General features: G+C 38.7%; 1 protein-coding gene across 1 annotated transcript in view; it reads left to right on the forward strand.

Annotated features, from left to right (window-relative positions):
* The window catches only part of TJP1 (tight junction protein 1), a 121696-nt gene extending 108066 nt beyond the window's left edge, over positions 1-13630 (forward strand). Inside the window, exons 24-28 of the mRNA XM_012642713.1 lie at positions 3665-3834; positions 6097-6574; positions 7711-7928; positions 9210-9353; positions 12110-13630. Of these exons, the coding sequence (XP_012498167.1) occupies positions 3665-3834; positions 6097-6574; positions 7711-7928; positions 9210-9353; positions 12110-12204 (1105 nt within the window). The 3' untranslated portion in view covers positions 12205-13630. The remainder of the gene's footprint in view (positions 1-3664; positions 3835-6096; positions 6575-7710; positions 7929-9209; positions 9354-12109) is intronic.
* The last annotated feature ends 5286 nt before the right edge of the window (positions 13631-18916 follow it).

The raw sequence follows: 18916 nt of genomic DNA on the forward strand, positions 1-18916 counted from the left end.
TTTGAGACCAGCCTGAGCCAGGAACAAGACCCATCTCCACTAAAAATAGAAAAAATTAGCTGGGCATGGTGGTGCATGTCTATAGTCCCAGCTACTCAGGAGTCTGAGGCAGAAGGATTGCTTGAGCCCAGGAGACAGAGATTGCAGTGAGCTACAATGATGCTACTGCACTATAGCCAGGGCAATAGAATGAGACTCTGTCTCCAAAAAAAAAAAAGCCTCTAACATTAAAAACCTGAGTTTGATTACCATTGTTTTTTCTAAGACATCATTTGAAGTGGAGACTTAAAACGTTTTTCCCACTGCCATCTATTTAAATCTTTATAGAAGAAAGCGATTTATGAGAAATACAAATGCAAACTTTGAGTGCTACACAGGGGATTATGTTAAATGCAAATAGTGTCTTATACTAGTGTTAGGACCCTGTCCTGTACAACACTAGAAAGGTGCCCCATAGCACCTAGGTAGTGTCAAGACCAGGGCAAGCTAGGAGCTCACCTTCGATAAAATAAAAGGATATATACCCTTTAGTAATCATTTTTGCTTACTCCATTAAACATATTCATTCCTGTAAGAAGGTAACCTGGCATGTAGTTTCAAAAGATGTTTTATTTATGCTTTTACATACTTGATAAATAGGATACAATCTTAAAAGAATACATTTAGATCTGAAAAGTAAGACGTTTTGCCAGGGAAGCAAATGAAAGGCGTTTTTTGGTTTTGTGTTAATTTGGTTTTCTAGAAAGAAAACTTACTAGCTTATGTATAATGTATAACTTTTAGATAGAGTCTAGAAAACACTACCTGGTATACAGTAGGGGCTCAGTAATTACTTGTTCTGTGAATGAAGCTTAACAGGGCACAGTGAACTAGGTGCATTAGCCACCCTCCTTTCCGTTAATGTATCTCTGGGAAGGAACCTGTGTTAGGTGAGCATAGTTTTCACAAGGATATAGTACCTTTGAAAGAACTAGATAGCATCTGTCTTTGTGAATTTACTCAGATCTGTTTGATTTTACTCTTTATTGTCTTGAGTGTGGTGGGAATGAGGAAAGTGTAATTTGGGATGGATACTAGTATGTATTCCCTTCCTTTGTCGTGTAAAATTAAAACTCTATAATTTTGCTGCATTTTCCCATATAGATATTTAATGGTTAGAGAATTGGGAAGGAGAATGAAGGTCATAGAAAATGACTACGAGGGAAGCTGTTACTAAGCCTTGCCCTTCTAATGCTGTTTGACTCTCTCACCCAATTAATACAGCTTCATCAACTGGAAAATAGTTTAAAATATGGGGCCCTCTTTGTCCTACATTTCAAAACCATTTACTTTTAGTTTGTCACTAATAGATTGCCTTCAGGCCTTTATTACTTTCAGTAAAACACAGGAATTGCAAAAATTACCTTCCTCCAGATATTATGTGCTATGTTCCACTTAAAAACACACCTCAGAAATGGTAAGAATTAGAGAGGGGAGATACCTTTGCTAGCACAGGACAAATGCCCCAGAAAGCAAGCAGATATTACCCTGTCTTACAGTTTCATGGAGCTGGATTAGAATTGGGAAGGTTAGGAGATAGTAGTAGCTCAAGACGTTCACCTCCAAAGCAAGTTAGAAAGTTTCCAGGATTCTAAGATAGGGCTAGAAGAGCAGTCTCCCTCTGGGGCTGTTCACATGCTCCAGCCCAGAGATTGTGTCAGTTTCTTTAGGACAGCAGGAATTTTTGTCACCAGATCTACCTTTCAGGACTCAACTCATTATACTGGTGGTCTCAAAATCATTGATGGTGGTTTTTAGCTTTTTAAGACCTACATGTAAGACATTGATGTCCAGTTGTCTTTGTGTTCATAAGGCATTATTAGACAAGAAAAACCGTGAGCGTCTATAAGGCTCCACCCACCACAGGGCTCAGCTCATGACTGGAGATGGAGAAGGTGTTGTTAGAAAGAAACATGTTAAATGTAGTCATGCTTCAAAGGCATGTTTATTTCCATTTGCCCATTCATCCTTACCACTCCTAGGGGATCAGTATAGCTCTCATGTTGTATCACTTTTTCCTTTGTCTTCACTTAGAGAATTTCTTTTGCCTAGCCTTTTTTTTTTTTTAATGGGATGTTTCACTCTCACTTATTCAGAGCCTATTGATTATCTTTAGTTAGTGCTCCTTAATTTGGTTCATTTCTTTGCTCACCATCAGCAGCTGCAGCATGTAAGTGGTCAGAGGTGAAAGAGGAGTAAAGCTCAAACACATTGCCCTTCACTGGCAACACCAGTAAAAGTATGTGGAGAGCGGGCGGGTGTAGCTGAGTTACTGTATTTTATCTATTGTTAATTTCCTTGGCTAAATGAGAGTTAGCGATATGTTCTTTATAGACCAGGTTATGTTGAAATGGTAGATGTTGGTTGACGTTTTAAAATTACATTTGAGTTCCATTTGCTGCAAATTTACTTAGTTAGATTGACCATTTTCTTTCATTTTTCTATTGCGCTTGCTTTGCCATCACCTAGATTTCTTGGCTCTTACACTAGCTATGACTACTTGAAAAGGAACGTCAAGTGGTAAGACTGGCAATTAATGTGAGGCTGTTACATAAGGTGTCCCACACTGTGTCATTGGCATTATGTGCACTTTCAGATCTTAATGTCATCTTTAAATGCTTAGACTAAATGCATGAAAGCAAAATAACATAGTTTTAAAGCTAATCATAAGACTAGACTTCTTCAGTAAAAGTCTTCTATGAAAATGAACGTGCATTCCAAATATGTATGTTATGTTTGTGCACATAAAGCCAGTGCAACTTTGGCACTCTGCAGTAAGGTTTAGATGGCAGTGTTGCAATTATGGGTCTATTTAAAAGATTTCTTTTGTGTGAATTTTATGTGTTACATATTAACAATTGGCAATACCGAAAAAATAAGCATATGTGGCACAATTTGACTTAAACGAGCCTTGTAAAATAAAGCAGTTTCTGCTACTCTAGCAGCCATTAAACAAACAAAAAATGGATCTGGTAAATCAAGGGCAAGTTTTAAACTAAAAGAAGTCTAGTTTTCTTAGTTATACTGGAACACAGCTATGCCCATTTGTTTACTTATTGTCTGTGGTTGCTTTGGGGCTGTAACAGATTTTGACAAAGACCTATGGCCCAAAGAGCCGAAAACATTTACTATCTGGCCCTTCACTGAAAAAGTTTGCTAACCCCCGCTCTGTGACATTGTTTTTTACGGTGCTCTGAGTGTGCCCGATGCCAAGGCTTTGTACCTTATATACAAAATCAGAAATGGGTCTAAGGAAGATTTGTGCCAAAATATTTTTTTCCAAAATATTTGCAAGATTTTCTTAAATCTACCAACCGTTACTTATTTTTTGTAAATAACACAAATATGAAAAGTATACCCAAAATTTCATCTGCCTTTTGGTTGCCATCTTCTGGATGTTCTACTAATATTCTGAAAGTATCTGTGCTGTCTGGACATTTCTCGTGCTGATGAGTGGTTGAATTTGTTTGTATATTTTGATAGAGTAGCTGTGTATACTCATGAAAATAAATTGTGAAATTTCTAGAATTTTTTTTGAAACTTAGGGATACATGGAGGAATGAGAACTTGTTTTGTAAATGTGAGTCCATTTTCAGATGTAGGCATTTTCTTCATTTCTTAACAGGGGAAAGCCTCCTGAAGCTGATGCTGTGGATAGATCATTTGGTGAGAAACGCTATGAACCAATCCAGGCCACTCCCCCACCTCCTCCGTTGCCCTCGCAGTACACCCAACCATCTCAGCCTGCTGCCAGCTCTTCTCTCCACGTACATTCCAAGGGAGCACATGGTGAAGGTAAGAAGTTGAGAAGTTAACATTATCAGTAATACTTATGAAATTAAATTCTTACGGTTTCTAAGCAAAATGGTTTTTACACAAAAAAATACACACTTGAAACTTTTGGACTGGGAATAGTAAAAACAAAGGATTTTGTTAAAAGTATAATACATTTCCTGTTTTTAGGACCATTATATTGACAAGCCCCTTAGCTAAGTAGATTTTAATCTGTTTTATTAACATAGATCAATTTTATGCCAGTCTCTAAATCTTCTGGAAGTAGTATTTGTTTACTGGTATTTCTAAATTTACATATTTGAATGATGGTTTGTAAAAATTGCTATGTTTCATCTTCACACATGAGCATCAGCAAGCCATAAAGTGTCACATAAAATGTATCCTACAGCACCTTGCCTTTTGCATTTACATTCCTTGGTAAAATCTCAGCAAGATAGGTAACATAGAGCTTCAGTTTATTCATTTTAATAGCTGTGTAATATTTTACTGTAAGAATATAACCGAATTTATTTATCAATTCTCCTATTGGCAGACATTTTGCTAATACAAACAGTACTTCTCTCTTATTTACATAGGAGTCAAATTCCAGGGTATGTAAATCTTCAACCAGATGTGTAGTTCTGGATTGATATTATTTTATATTGTTTTCACATACTATCACGTCTACAGGTAAAGACAGTTTTAATTCTTCCTTTCCAATCTTCATACCTTTTCCTTCTCTCTCTTGCATATTACACTGGCCAGAACATCCAGTGAAATGTTGAATAGAAGTGGTAAAATCAGATATCTCTTGCTAGTTCCCCATCTTTAGGAGAAAGGATTTAATGTTTCACCTTTTTTTTTTCTTTTTAAAGAGACAGGCTAGAGTGCAGTGGTGCAATTATAGCTCACTGCAGCCTCATACTCCTGGGCTTAAGGGCTCCCTGTGTCAGCCTCCCCAGTAGCTGGGGCTACAGGTGCACACCACACGCCTAGCTAAGTTTATTTTTTGCAGAGATAGGGCCTGCCTATGTTACCTAGGCTGGTCTCAAACTCCTGGCCTCATGTGATCCTCCCACCTTGGCCTCCCAAAATACTGGGATTGTAGGCGTGAGCCACCATACCCAGCCTCATGTTTAACCCTTATGATGTTAGCAGCAGGATTTTTGTAGATGCCCTTTATCATGTTTAGGAAGTTCCTTCTATTTCTAGTTTGCTGAAAGCATTTGGTTAAATTTTTTTTTGTATGTATTAAAATGATCATATGATTTGTATCTTTTATTCTCTTACCATGGTAAATTATGTTACTATGTTCATGAGGAATTCGGATTAATAATTTTCTTGTCTTATAATGTCTTTGTCTGGTTTTAGTATCAAGGTTAAACTGGTTTTATAAAAGAGAGCTAGGACATGTTCCCTCTTCCTTTATTTTCAAAGAGTTTATATAGCAATGGTATCTTTTTCTCAATTATTTCATAGTATTCAGTTGGTACTGTTTTACACTGCCTTCAACAGTGCATGGGAATCCCTCTTGTTCCACATCTTTGCCAACACTTGTCATTATCAAACTTTTCAGTTTTGCCATTCCAATAGATATGAAATGGTATTGAATGGTTTTTGTTTGGTTTTGTTTTACATTGTGCTAATTCATAGTGAGGTTGAGTATCTTATTGTATGGTTACTGGGCATTCTAGTTTACATAGACTGGCTCTAGTCTCTGGAGGCCAGGACTCTTAGCAGCCGCTGACTCCAAGGCTGCAGGGTATACGAATAGCACCAGGTGTCCCTTTTCATCACATGTAGCCTCCAGGGTTCAAGAGTCACCCTCTGACTGTGCAACCCAGGCCTTGACTCCAGTACCAGGATAAGTTAAGCTGGGAGAGATATCAAAGGAGCTGTTAAAACTTCTTTTTTTTTTTTTTTTGGAGACAGAGTCTTACTCTGTTGCCCTGGCAAGAGTGAGTGCCGTGGCGTTAGCCTAGCTCACAGCAACCTCAAACTCCTGGGCTTAAGCCTCCCGAGTAGCTGGGACTACAGGCATGCGCCACCATACCCGGCTTATTTTTTCTATATATGTTTTTCGTTGTCCAGATAATTTCTTTCTATTTTTTTAGTAGAGACGGGGTCTTGCTCTTGCTCAAGCTGGTCTCGAACTCCTGAGCTCAAACAATCCGCCCATCTCGGCCTCCCAGAGTGCTAGGATTACAGGTGTGAGCCACCATGCCCGGCCTGCTAAAACTTCTTTCAGGAAGTTTTTAAAATGCTTATTTGTTTATTTTTCAGGTAATTCAGTATCATTGGATTTTCAGAATTCTTTAGTGTCCAAACCAGACCCACCTCCATCTCAGAATAAGCCAGCAACTTTCAGACCACCAAACCGAGAAGATACTGCTCAACCTGCTTTCTATCCCCAGAAAAGTTTTCCAGATAAAGCTCCAGTGAATGGTGCTGAACAGACTCAGAAAACGGTCACTCCAGCATACAATCGATTCACACCAAAACCATATACAAGTTCTGCTCGCCCATTTGAGCGCAAGTTTGAAAGTCCTAAATTCAATCACAATCTGCTGCCAAGTGAAACTGCACACAAACCTGACTTATCTTCAAAAGTCCCCACTTCTCCAAAAACTCTTATGAAATCACACAGTTCAGCGCAGCCTCCTGAGTTTGACAGTGGAGTTGAAACTTTCTCTATCCATGCAGATAAACCTAAATATCAAATAAATAATATCAGCACAGTGCCTAAAGCTATTCCTGTGAGGTAAGATTTTTGCCTTCATTTAAAGCATTGGCCCTGTGATTTTTCTTAAGTGAGTTTGATGTAGTTGATATGATTTAGGACTTTAAGTAATAATTTTAACTCACCCTTAAAACTGAACAGTGTTGTTGCAGTGAATGCCATTATGTAGAAGCTCTTCCAGGAGGGACAAGATGTTAATAAAATAATAAAACTAACAGCCATGTGTGGTTGATAGGTATCGTCAGTATCCCTGTTTTACCGAATACTGACGTTGAGTGACAGTAAGCAGTTTGCCCAGGGTCACACAACTAGGATGAGGTGAGGCTCGCTTCAGCCGCTGGCCATCTGACCTCAGAGCCCATGCTGCATGGCTGCCTGTAACTTTCTAACCTCCCACTGGTGAGGTACATGTGGGGAATATCTCAAAAACATAAGTATCGGTATTCCTCGTTTATTATTTGTTCAACAAGTTTGCTAGAAAGTAAAGATGTAATAACCTCAAAGTGACTGTTAAAAAACATAAGTTAGAGTAAAATGGCTGAACAGATGAGACAAAGCAAGCCCGCCTGGAGTCTCACTCCAGACACTCTTTTCTGTCTTCTCATTAATTAGTGATTGACCAGACCCATTCTGACCACATATAAGCTCATCTCAGCCTCCTAAATCAAGTTAAATTTTCAAGCCATCCACAAAGCAGAAGCAAACTTACAGGCAGAATCAAGGGCCAGGAGAGCCACCTACAGTCTGCCAAAATGCTTCCAAAATGCTCTACTCAGCATTTCCTTTGAGCTTCATTTTGTTGCTCAAAAAGTTTTAGATTTTGGAGCATTTTGGATTTCAGATTTTCAGGTTAGGGGCATTCAACCTATATTTGGGTGAACAAGGTATCAGGTTTTGTACATTAAGTTTGCAAAATCAGTAATGAAGGTAACTTGATTAGTTGCCTTCAAAAATGGAATTGATTTCTCCAGGAAGAATATGCTCCTAATTATCCCTGTGAGTAAAATCTATCACTAAAAACTTACCTTGTTGAAGCAAGTAACATCTTGATTGTATGGAGAAATAAAAATAAAATGAAACCACCTATTACAAAAAGCAATAAATGGGAAGCTCCTATATTTTATCAGAAATTTACTCAGCCATTTCTGAACTCTCAGTCCTTCAGCTGTGGAAGAAGATGAAGATGAAGATGGTCATACTGTGGTGGCCACGGCCCGAGGCATATTTAACAGCAATGGTGGGGTATTGAGTTCCATAGAAACTGGCGTTAGTATAATTATCCCACAAGGAGCCATTCCCGAAGGAATTGAGCAGGAAATCTATTTCAAGGTCTGCAGAGACAACAGCATCCTCCCACCTTTAGATAAAGAGAAAGGTAAATATGTTTACATTTCTACTTAGTTTTAATAACTTAAGAGTTGCCCTTTATGTACATGCAAGCTTAAAGTGCTCAGCTAAAGGGGTAATCCTGCAGCCTCTCTCCTGTTCCATGCTGAGCCAACCACAGAATGTTCCTTTCAAATCAAGGAGGGCCTCTCAAATGAGCACTGGAGGGGAGTTCCCTGGAGACAGTGTCGTGTGCGTGCAGTGGGTGGCCCCAGGTAAGGCTACAGTGACCTCCCACATGGCCTGCTTTACTTTCAGTGCAGAATCAAAAGTGACAGCAGGGACGGGCCATGGGGCATCCCTCACACTTGACTGCTGGGCAGTCTGGGCTGAGCCAACCAAATTGATCTTTGAATCAGTCAGCCCTTCCATCTCCAGAGATGGGTTAGGTAACACCCATTCAGAAAGGTGTTGCTTTTCCTGTTAACTGATTGTAGAATGTAAGCTGCTTGGGGCAGGTGCTGTCTTCCAGAACCTAGCACTAGTTAACACTCAATAGAGTGAATGAGGTGTCCTTAAAGGATATTACCATATGTTTCTGAGCTGCTTTAAGGGAACGAAGAGTGCTGTCATTGTCATAATCTTCGTGGATCTACCAGGATGATACGATGATGAACTGTTCGAATTTCTTTTAGCAGTACCTTAATTCCTTAAATACATTACTTTAGCTCACTTTCTTGTATTTTCCCAGAATACTAACATTTGATTGTATACTCTGATTTGTGGATATCCTGTTTTAAAAACCAGTGGGACTGACTACGTTGGCCCTGCATGAATCCCTTCAACCAAATCTGTAACAAACAAAACATTAAAAATGGAAAATTTAAGTAATATTTGTAAAAAGCACATTCAAATATGTTTTGTACTATATATTGATATGATTGACTGCAGTAGCCACTAGCTGCATGTGGTCATCTAGCACTTGAAGTGTGACCATTTTGATTGAAAGGTACTGGAAATGTAAAATAAACACCAATTTCAAAGATTTTGTATATTGATTACATGTTGAAATAATAATGTTTTGGTTATATTGAGTTAAATAAAATATTAAAATTGATACCACCTATTTCTTGGTACTTTCTAATGTGGCTACTAGAAAATTAAAAATTCCATATGTGTCTTCTGTTACATTTTTCTTGGTCGGCGCTACTATAGAGAACTAACCCCATTAGGCTTTAAAGTATATGATTTAAAGTTGGGTAAGGGGAACTGTGGGTCTAAAAGAAGGCTGCCATGTAACCTCTCCACCCGTCTCCTCCCCCGACTCCAGGTGAAACACTGCTGAGTCCCTTAGTGATGTGTGGGCCCCATGGCCTCAAGTTCCTGAAGCCTGTGGAGCTGCGCTTACCACACTGTGCGTCCATGACTCCTGACGGTTGGTCTTTTGCTCTAAAATCATCCGACTCCTCGTCGGGTATGCTGTCTTCACTCTGTCCTTTGGGGGCTTTGGGTACTGTCATTGATTAATACCTGGCCTGATGATGTTACCTGTGCTGTTTGTTAGCAGATCTCTACCTCTGTCCCTGTGGCCTTGTAGGCATCACCAGTGTTTTCAAATTTGTTTGTGGCACATACATTTTTTAAATGAATACGGAAAGGTAGAGAAGTTTCTGCCTTTTGAAAATTGATAATTTGGCCAAAGATTGACTATTTCTTGGTGTTCAACAAAATTACTCTGTCAAAATTTTCAGGATGCAGTGGGAGAATTGTTTTTGTTCTACAGATAACAGTTATTTTTTATCTTCTTACTAAAATGATTTTATTCCTTTATGTAATTATTTCTAGTTTTGGTTACTATTCTTTCATTTCTTAATCTATGAAGTATATATACTAGAGAAACTTAAGACAAAATATATTCCCTTGTGATCATACTTGGCCATAGTTTTTCAACATAAGACTCTAAATAACTTCTATTACACACTATTTTTAAATGACATTTTATTCTTAAGATCATAATTTCAAAGTTTCCGTTGCATTTTCACATTTCTCACTTCCTTAAATGACTTTAGTTAGTTACCAATTGGAACCTTTATCTTTGATATACATTAGCTTAAGAGGATCTGATATAGAAAAATAAGAATTTAAAGTCCTACTTGTAAATTTTTGATAAGTCAGATGAGCATTATAATAGTTTTAGTTTAGTATAGTATGAAATAAAGGTTTATGGTATAAAGATTATAGTAGGAACATATTTTAATATTACCCAAGAAAAAAATTCTATGGATTTCCTCATATTTACAAGTACCCCATTTTCTGCAAAAAATAATAAAGTTGAACACAGTAGATATTAAAGCTATTTCCTTAGGGACTCCAACAAGAAACATTTTACTAGCCTAGTTTGAATTAGTGAATTAAAGTTAATAAAACTACATTTAAAGTGTGTTTTCTGAAAGTCAAGTGGTAGCATGAGATCTCATTGTTCTCTAAACCATATTAGGATGAGGATCCTTAAAATAAATGTCAACTATACTTACTTGCTTAATAAGTAGTTTTTCCTAGATATTATATGAAGCATAAATGATTTATACATTTGTTATTTTCGTTGTTTTATGCCATAAAACATAAGTTGTTTGGTTAGACTGAACCAACTTACTTTTTCTGTGTTAAATTTGAGTTTAGTCACCCAGAAAATAAATGTATCTTTATGTAATCCTATATGGCTTTAAAATGTTGTGCTACTATAAATTTCTGTTCAAAAAGTCAGTGTAGATTTTGATAACTACTGACTTAAACCCAACAGAAACTAGTGTATTAGAAAGAAATTCAAACCTAAAGATATTTTGTATTTACTTTCAAAGACTTGTCATAACTTTATCTCATGGCCTGAACAGTTTGGTCTTTACAGTATTAAATAAGTCCATATATATCTGTAAAATTAAATCACTTTCTTAAGCTGCCGATCTCATTATGAAATGCTGTTGACTCCAGACATTGCTTAGGTGATGGATAGTAGGCAGGATTCTCAGCTGGCACCATTAACATTTTGGCCAAATTATCTTTTGTTGTAGGAGCTAATCCTATTCATTGTGGGATATTTAGCAGCTTCCCTGGCCTCTACCTCCTAGATGCCAGTTGTGACAAGCAAAAAAGTCTCCAGACGTTGCCTCATCAGGGGCAGAATCACTCCTGGTTGAGAGCTATTGCTGTAAGGGAAGCAAAAGTCAGCAGTTTTGACTCTCAGCTAGCTTGGATACCACAGAGATATATGGTCATTCTGACTTTCTTCACATTTAGTGTCCACTACCAGGGGTTCTTAGCTCTAGCTGCCAATCTGAAATCACCAAGAGCTTATTAAAAATTCAGGTGCCTGAGACCTACCTACCTACCTAACACACAGTCAGCAAGTTTTTGAAGCTCCACAAATGATTTAGTTGTGTAGCAGGAATCAGGGCCGAGCAGCTCTGTCTTGCTAATTTTTTTTTTTTTTTAAATAAGCGGGAATAGGGTCTTCAGGAACCAGATGCTACAGAACTGTTGGGATTTCATTTGTTGGTCTGTAGTTGAGTATGAGAAATGTGAAAGTGAAAAGAAGTGCCATTAATGATGTGGGACCAGGCACAGTGGCTCACACCTGTAATCCCAGCACTTTAGGAGGCCAAGGCAGAAGGATCACTTGAGGCTAGGAGTTAGAGAACAGCCTGGACAATAACAAGACCCAGTCTCTACAAAATGTTTTTTAATTAGCCAGGTGTGGTGGCCCAAGCCTGTAGTCCTAGCTATTCAGGAGGCTGAGGCAGGAGGATTGCTTGAGCCCAGGACTTTGATTGAGGCTTCAGTGAGCTATGATCATGCCACTGTATTCTAGCCTGGGCAACAGAGCAAGACCCTGCCTCTAAAAATCATAATAATAACAATGATGATGATGATGTGGACTCAGAGGCAAACCTGGACTGCCCCAGGCATATGGTTGCCCTAACTTTGAGTCATTTTTTGAAAAGGTCAGTGAATTTGATAACATAATAAAAGAGAAGTCTGGAGCAGCTTTTGAATTGTTAGATGCCAGCAAGTCTGCATTGAAATACAGGACTAAGAGTTTTGATGTAAGTACAATATGCTAAAGAAAGAGAAGAAAATTATATCTAAATATTTGTATTTGCCCCATAATTGTAAAGCGTTACTGGTAGCAGTTTAGCCAACTATAAATGACATCAACTTCTTTTTCTCTCATAGGTGATCCTAAAACCTGGCAAAACAAGTGTCTTCCTGGAGATCCAAATTACCTTGTTGGAGCAAACTGTGTTTCTGTCCTGATTGACCACTTTTAACTTTTAAAATATAGGAACTTGATTAAATAATGTGAAACTGGGTTAAACTTACTAAATCTAAATGGAACCACTCTAGCAAGTATTATACTTTCTTAGAATTGATACTACAATTTGTTAGTATTAAGCATTTGTTTGACTGATGAAGATTAGTGAGCACACCCCTGATCAGGCAACATGCTACAAACTGCATGTTTGTGATTGAAGAACTATTGATATTGGCTAGAGGTTCAAAGATATTTTACTTTGTGATTTTTGTAATTTTTTATGGTCATTGCTTAACTTCACATATTGATTTCCGTTACAATACCAGCCAGTAAATTGGGGGTGCATTTGAGTTCTGTTCTTTCCAAATTACACTGTTTCAAACTTTATTATGGCCCTGGCCTAGCATACATACACATTTTATTTTATTATGCATGAGGTAATATGCACACATTTTTTAAATGCACCTGGAATATATAACCAGTGTAATGGATTTAACAGAAATGTACAGCAAGGGGAATTTATAACTTTGGGGGGAGGGAGGTCAAGTGAAGACAATTACTTACTGTATATGACAACACATTTTTCTTAGGGAAGGACACCAAAGCATGTGAGACTGGTTCCATGGCCTCTTTGAATCTATAAATTAACCATATCACCACAGACATACTAACCAGCAGGAATGCCTTACCCTCATGTTTTTAATTCTTAGATCATTCTCGCTGTGTATTACTAAGTTTTTATGGCTTTTGTGCACATCTAGATACCGTATCATGAAGAAGATTGAGTAAATTGTGGATTGGTGGTTTCAGAAATATATAATCACCAAGAAGAAAATAATGGTGTGATTTGGGAATTTTTTTTTTTTTTTTTTATACAAGGGACAGTGGTTGTTTTCTGTTCTTTTTGGCTATGCATTTGAAAATTTTGATGTTTTAAGGATGCTTGTACATAATGCGTGCATACCACTTTTGTTCTTGGTTTGTAAATTAACTTTTATAAACTTTACCTTTTTTATACATAAACAAAACCAAGTTTCTAAAGGCTACCTTTGTATTCTCTCCTGTACCTCTTGAGCCTTGAACTTTGACCTCTGCAGCAATAAAGCAGCATTTCTATGACACACAAGGTCATTTTTTTAAGAAAAAGAATGCACAGAGTTGTTACATTTTTAAGTGCTGCGTTTAAAAGATACAGTTACTCAGAATTCTCTAGTTTGATTAAATTCTTGCAAAGTATCCCTACTGTAATTTGTGATACAATGCTGTGCCCTAAAGTGTATTTTTTTACTAATAGACAATTTATTATGGCACATCAGCACGATTTCTGTTTAGATAATACACCACTACATTCTGTTAATCATTAGGTGTGACTGAATTTCTTTTGCGGTTATTAAAAAATCTTAAATTTCTAAATCTGCAAAATAAAACTTTTTAAAATAAAATGTTGGTTTGGTCTGTTTGCCCACTGTATCTCTAGTTTCATGCAAATTTATAATCCTGTTTTAAAATCCTACACGCTAAGCCTCATCACCCAGCATTACCTGCCACCTCGTCAGATCTGGTGCTGCACATGCAGCCTCTGTCGCCATGGCCAGTGTGTGTGGGTGGGTGAGCAGTGCTAGCTGGGAGGGTTCAGGGTCACCGCCAGTCAGGAGAGTCTCAGGACAGAGGAGCAGAAAGCAGCAGGCCGACTGTAGACTGTCTTGTGTTCTTTCTACTACATGTATAAGTCCATATGCATTTGTGTGTGTGTGTGTCCGTTAGGACCAATTTGTGTATGGTTCTATTCCCCAGGAACAAAACATGGTCATTTTATCATGTCACCATATGTGGGGGAAGAAAATGGTTTTTGATGGCTATAAACATTCAGTTGTGGTTACTGTATTTATTTAACTGCCACCTCTGTTGACATTTGGGTTATTGCTATAGTGTTTTAGTGAACATCTTTGTGGATTTTATATTATTTCATCTTTCTTTATTAAGGTATAATTTACATGTAGTAAGTTACCCTTTTTAAAGTGTATAGGTCTCCAAATTTTGATAAACACATACTGTCATAACTACTACCACAATATATAGAACAGTTTCCTCATCCCCCCAAGTCCTTGGTACCCCTTTATAACTCAACCCCTGGCAGGCAGTGATCTCTTTTCTGTTTCTATAGTTTTGTCTTTTTTTAAGAGTGTCACATAAAGGGAATTATATAATATGTAGCCTTTGAGTCTGGCTCCTTTCACTCTATATGATGCATTTGTGGTGTTACAGGTTCTTTTTTGTTGCTGAGTAGTGTTCCGTTGTGCGGCTGTACCAGAGTGTGTTAATCCCTTCCCTGGTTGAGGAACTTTTAGGTTGTTTCCAGGTTTCAGAGATTATGAATAAAGCTGCTATAGGCATTTGCATCCAGGTTTTTGTGTGAACATGACTTTTCGTCTCATTTGACTTAAATACCTTAGGGAGTGGGATTGCTGGTTCACAATAAGTGTATGTTTAACCTTACAGGAAATAGCCAGCCGGTTTCCAGAGTGGCTGCACCGTTTTGCACTCCTGTCAGCTGTCTGTGCAGGCCCACTCACTCCATGTCCCCACTGGCAGTTGCTGTTGTCAGGTGTTTTGTGTCATAGCCATTCTGATAGGCTGTCTCACCGTGCTCTAGATTTGCCCTGCTAATGGCCCATGACATTGAGCATCTTTTATTTGCCATCTGTATATCTTCTTTTGGTTCAATGTACAAATCTTTTTCCATTTTTAAAAATTGGATTGTTTTCTTACTGTTGAGTTTTGAGAGCTCTTCATATTTTCTGGGTGCAAATTGTTAGATATGTGATTTGTAAGTATTTTCTCTCAGTCTATTCATTTTTTTAAATACTGCCTTTCAAAGAATAGGAGTTGTTAATTGTGATGAAGTCCAGCTTATCAGTTTGTTCTTTCATAGATTGTGCTTTTGTTATCTCAGAAGTCTTTGCCTAACCTAAGGCACGAAGATTTTGTCCTAAGTTTTCTTTCAGAGTTTCTTTAGGTTTTACATTTATGTCTATGATCCACTTTGATTTAACTTTATGTATAGTATGAGATATGTCTTGAGCTTCATTTAGTCTGTTCTGTTTTAAATGTATCCTTATTGTAAACACAGACCCTCATATATAATGACTAAATATGACAGTTACCACATAAGTAAGTTAGTGAAAGGAACATTACTCAGTAAGTCTGTTGTTAGTACCTACCTGCTTTGTACTGTGTGGCTCGAATGCCGGGCAAGGTTTATATATCTAGTGCTTTTTAATGTTGACAGGAATAAGAATTTTTCTGTTGCCTCAGACTGCCTTATTATGGCACTGAGCATGGGACAGTGAAATCATTCAGATGGCCAAGTTCTAGTGTCAGAATCCTTTGTTTGTGCTTTCCCTGTACTGCTAATGTACTCAATAGAAAACTTGGTGAACATCCAGGAATGTTAGTTGAGTTGATTCCTCCTCCTCCTCTTGACCTCTTAGTAAATGCTCACTCCATGCAGTAAATGTGAGGCACTGCAAATGGAGATGAGCTCGGAGGAGGAGACAGATGTTGACACTGAGTAGCTTCGGTCAAGACAGGGATGCAGTTGGCAGTAGGGACGTGGCGACAGATGCAGGCAAGGCCACCTGTAGGCAGACAGGGACAGTGAGTCTTCAGTTTGCCCTGACTCAAAGTTTGAAAACCACTTTCTGGATAGGAACCCGGCATCTGCTTTCTGTCCGATTTGCAGAAAGCAAACCAGAGGACTGCACAGATGCATCCCAAGGCAAGTCGCTGAGGCTGTCTGGGCAGCTCTACAGAAAGTGAACAATCTCTTGAATCTCGAGTTGCTTAACCAGGTCCCCCGAAATGAAGTGCTGGGAAGACCCGTGCTGATGTGCTGATTTTCACAGAACCATACTGTCATCTCATAATAAATGTGATGACAGTAAAAGTTCAGTTAATGGCATTTTTTAACTCAATTACTCTTTAGTGTACTTCACTGGCAAACTACTTGACGGTGAAGGAACTGTTACCCAAGGTGTAGAAATACTAGTTTTTTTCAGATTTCACAAAGAAAGTATATGTTAAATTTGGAGGATTTCTGATTCAAAACTAACATGGATAAAACTTCAAATGTTTGTTCCATTACCACTCTGTAGAAAATCAAGACTTAACAATGGCTGTTAAGGTGCACCCTAGAGCTTTATGTGCTCTAGGTTAAGGGAGATACTCGGGTTAGCTGGAAGTTGACACAAACCAGGTGCTCCAAAGAGAAATCTGTTAACTTACTGTGATGAGCCTTCCACATCTGACACTTCCTTTGCAGTATAGGCTGTTCTCAGTGAATTGTGTTCCCAGTTGTCTAGGAAACCACATGCCTATGAAGACTAAAAATTGAGTTTTGTCACACCAAGGTTTTTGCCTACTGGAACAATGCCAGGCCAGGAATGTGCGTAAGCATGTTCTCACTTGGTATGCCTGAGAAATGCACCCGATGAGACACACGAGCCCCCGTGTGGAAGGCCCCCCTCTGGCACTCGCCCACGGAAAAGTCAGGCAGAGCTGGGTGCAGAGGTGGTGACTTTGATGTATTTGTGCTGAGCTTGATTGTCACCTTTTTTTTTTTTCTTTTTTGAAGCAGTGAAAATACTACTTGTCCACTGATGACCTCCTGATCTTAAGTGGATTTGAAAACATACAGGTATCTGTCTTCTTTTACCCCTTTAAAACAGAGAAGGAAGGAAAATGTGAACACTCACATGTGACCAGTATGCTGGTAATTTTTAATGTTGGGGTGGCGGAAGCCTCGTGTTCACACTAACAACCCTTCAGTTCTTGGCAACTGGTGTGTGGCAGAAACGAGCATGGAATGAGGGCATTGGGTTCCTTTTCTGTAACTGCAGTGTTGCGGCTTCCTAGAGGGGACTTTGAACACATGGGGTTTCCCAGATCATTTCTAAAAATTAGCATCTTCCATGTTGTATAAGGACAACCTAAGGATAGGGAGGAAGACAGGTAGAAATGAGACCTAAGGAGCAGCCTCGGTCTTGGTACCCACTGGGGTAGAAATTGCAGTCGTGTTAAGAAGCTGTAGAGTTTCAGAAACATTTGAAACCAAGTGATTTACAGCAAAATTGAATTTTAGTGAACTGCTAACTTAGTAGAGGACACATACAATGCAACAGTCCCAGAGGTTGGTTGGTTTCTTCCTGATAGGTCCAGGGAAGAGGGTGGAGGCTTGGTCGATAGGGTCCCATGCTACAGCCCCTAGGGGGCAGGGTTTCATTTTTATGTTTTTGAATATTTAAGTAAACAAAGTTGAAGTGCTCCTACGAAGCCTCAGGGACTTGTTCCTCAGTTCTAAGAACCACTAACATGCCACATATATGACAGCACATAAATTGCAAATTTTCCAAGGAAGCATCTCGGACGTGGGTCCTCTTGAAACTCCTTTGTGACCCTCCCAGGGAGGACCACAGGAGACACAGGGCGGGTGCTAGGAGAAGGCGGAAGGTGAGTCTGTGTCCACCATCTCGATGGCTTTCTGGGGAAGAGGTGAAGAACCATGCAGGGAGGGCTATGACTAAACTGGAAGTCCTTCCCTCGGGGAACCAGGAGAGCACAGCTGCCAGCCCATCACAGCCCAGCAACCTAGTGCCCACCATCCAGGCAGGAGGAGGGTTATTTTGTTTTTTAACATATTTTTACACTTGGTTGCAAGAGTAACATGGCATTTGTGACGCTAATACAGAGAACTTCCTTAAAGCCTTTACACGGGCTCCTCAAGCGTTACTGTTTTGCACGTGCGCATGCACTCTAGGTCGGTAGGTAGTCAGCTCGGACTATCATAACGAGATACTGCAGACTGGGTGGCTTAAACAACAGATGGACGTTTTCTCACAGTTCTGGAAGCTGGAAGCCCAGATTGGGGTGCCAGCATGGCAGGTTTCTGGTAACTGTTCTCTTTCTGACTTGTAGACAACCACCTTCTCACTGGTGTATGTGCATGGAGAGAGCAAGCAAGCTCTCTGGCGTGTCAAAAGGACACTAATCCTATTGGATCAGGACCCCACCCTTAGGACCTCATTTAATGTTAATTACTGCCTTAGAGCCCCCATGTCCATATACAGCCACAGTGGGGGTTATGAATTTTGAGGGACACGAGCATTCAGCCCATAAGAGATAAGTGTATTTCTGAATCATTTGAGCATAGGTTGCAGACAAGATGCATATTTCCTAAAAACAAGGGTATTCTCACATAACCTCAGTACATGTCTTAACCTCAGAAAATATTAAAAGAATTGACTTTGGTTTCATTTATTTTCTCTGTTGGTTCCATTTTTCCTTGTGTGGAATTCTGCTCTAATCTTTATTATTTCCTTCCTTCTGCTTGCTTTGGGTCATTTGTTCTTTTTCTATATTTTGAAGGCAGAAGCTTAGTTCATTGATGAGATCTTTTCTAAAATAGGCATTTTAAGCTGTAAATTTCCTCTGGACACTGGTTTAGCTACATTCCATAAATTTTGACAGGTTGTGTTTTATTTTCATGTAGTTCAAAATATTTTCTAATTTTCTTTGTGGTTTTTTAACCTGTGAGTTATTTAGAAGTAATTAATTTCCAAATATTTGGGCTTTCCCAATCTCTCTTGTTAATTTTAATTTAATTCTGTCCTGATCAGAAAACATACTTTGGGTGATTTGGATCCTTTTAACTTCTTTGAAGCCTTTTTTAT

This window comes from Propithecus coquereli, unplaced genomic scaffold, assembly GCF_000956105.1.
Source record: "Propithecus coquereli isolate 6110/MARCELLA unplaced genomic scaffold, Pcoq_1.0 Scaffold184, whole genome shotgun sequence".
NCBI lineage: Eukaryota > Metazoa > Chordata > Mammalia > Primates > Indriidae > Propithecus > Propithecus coquereli.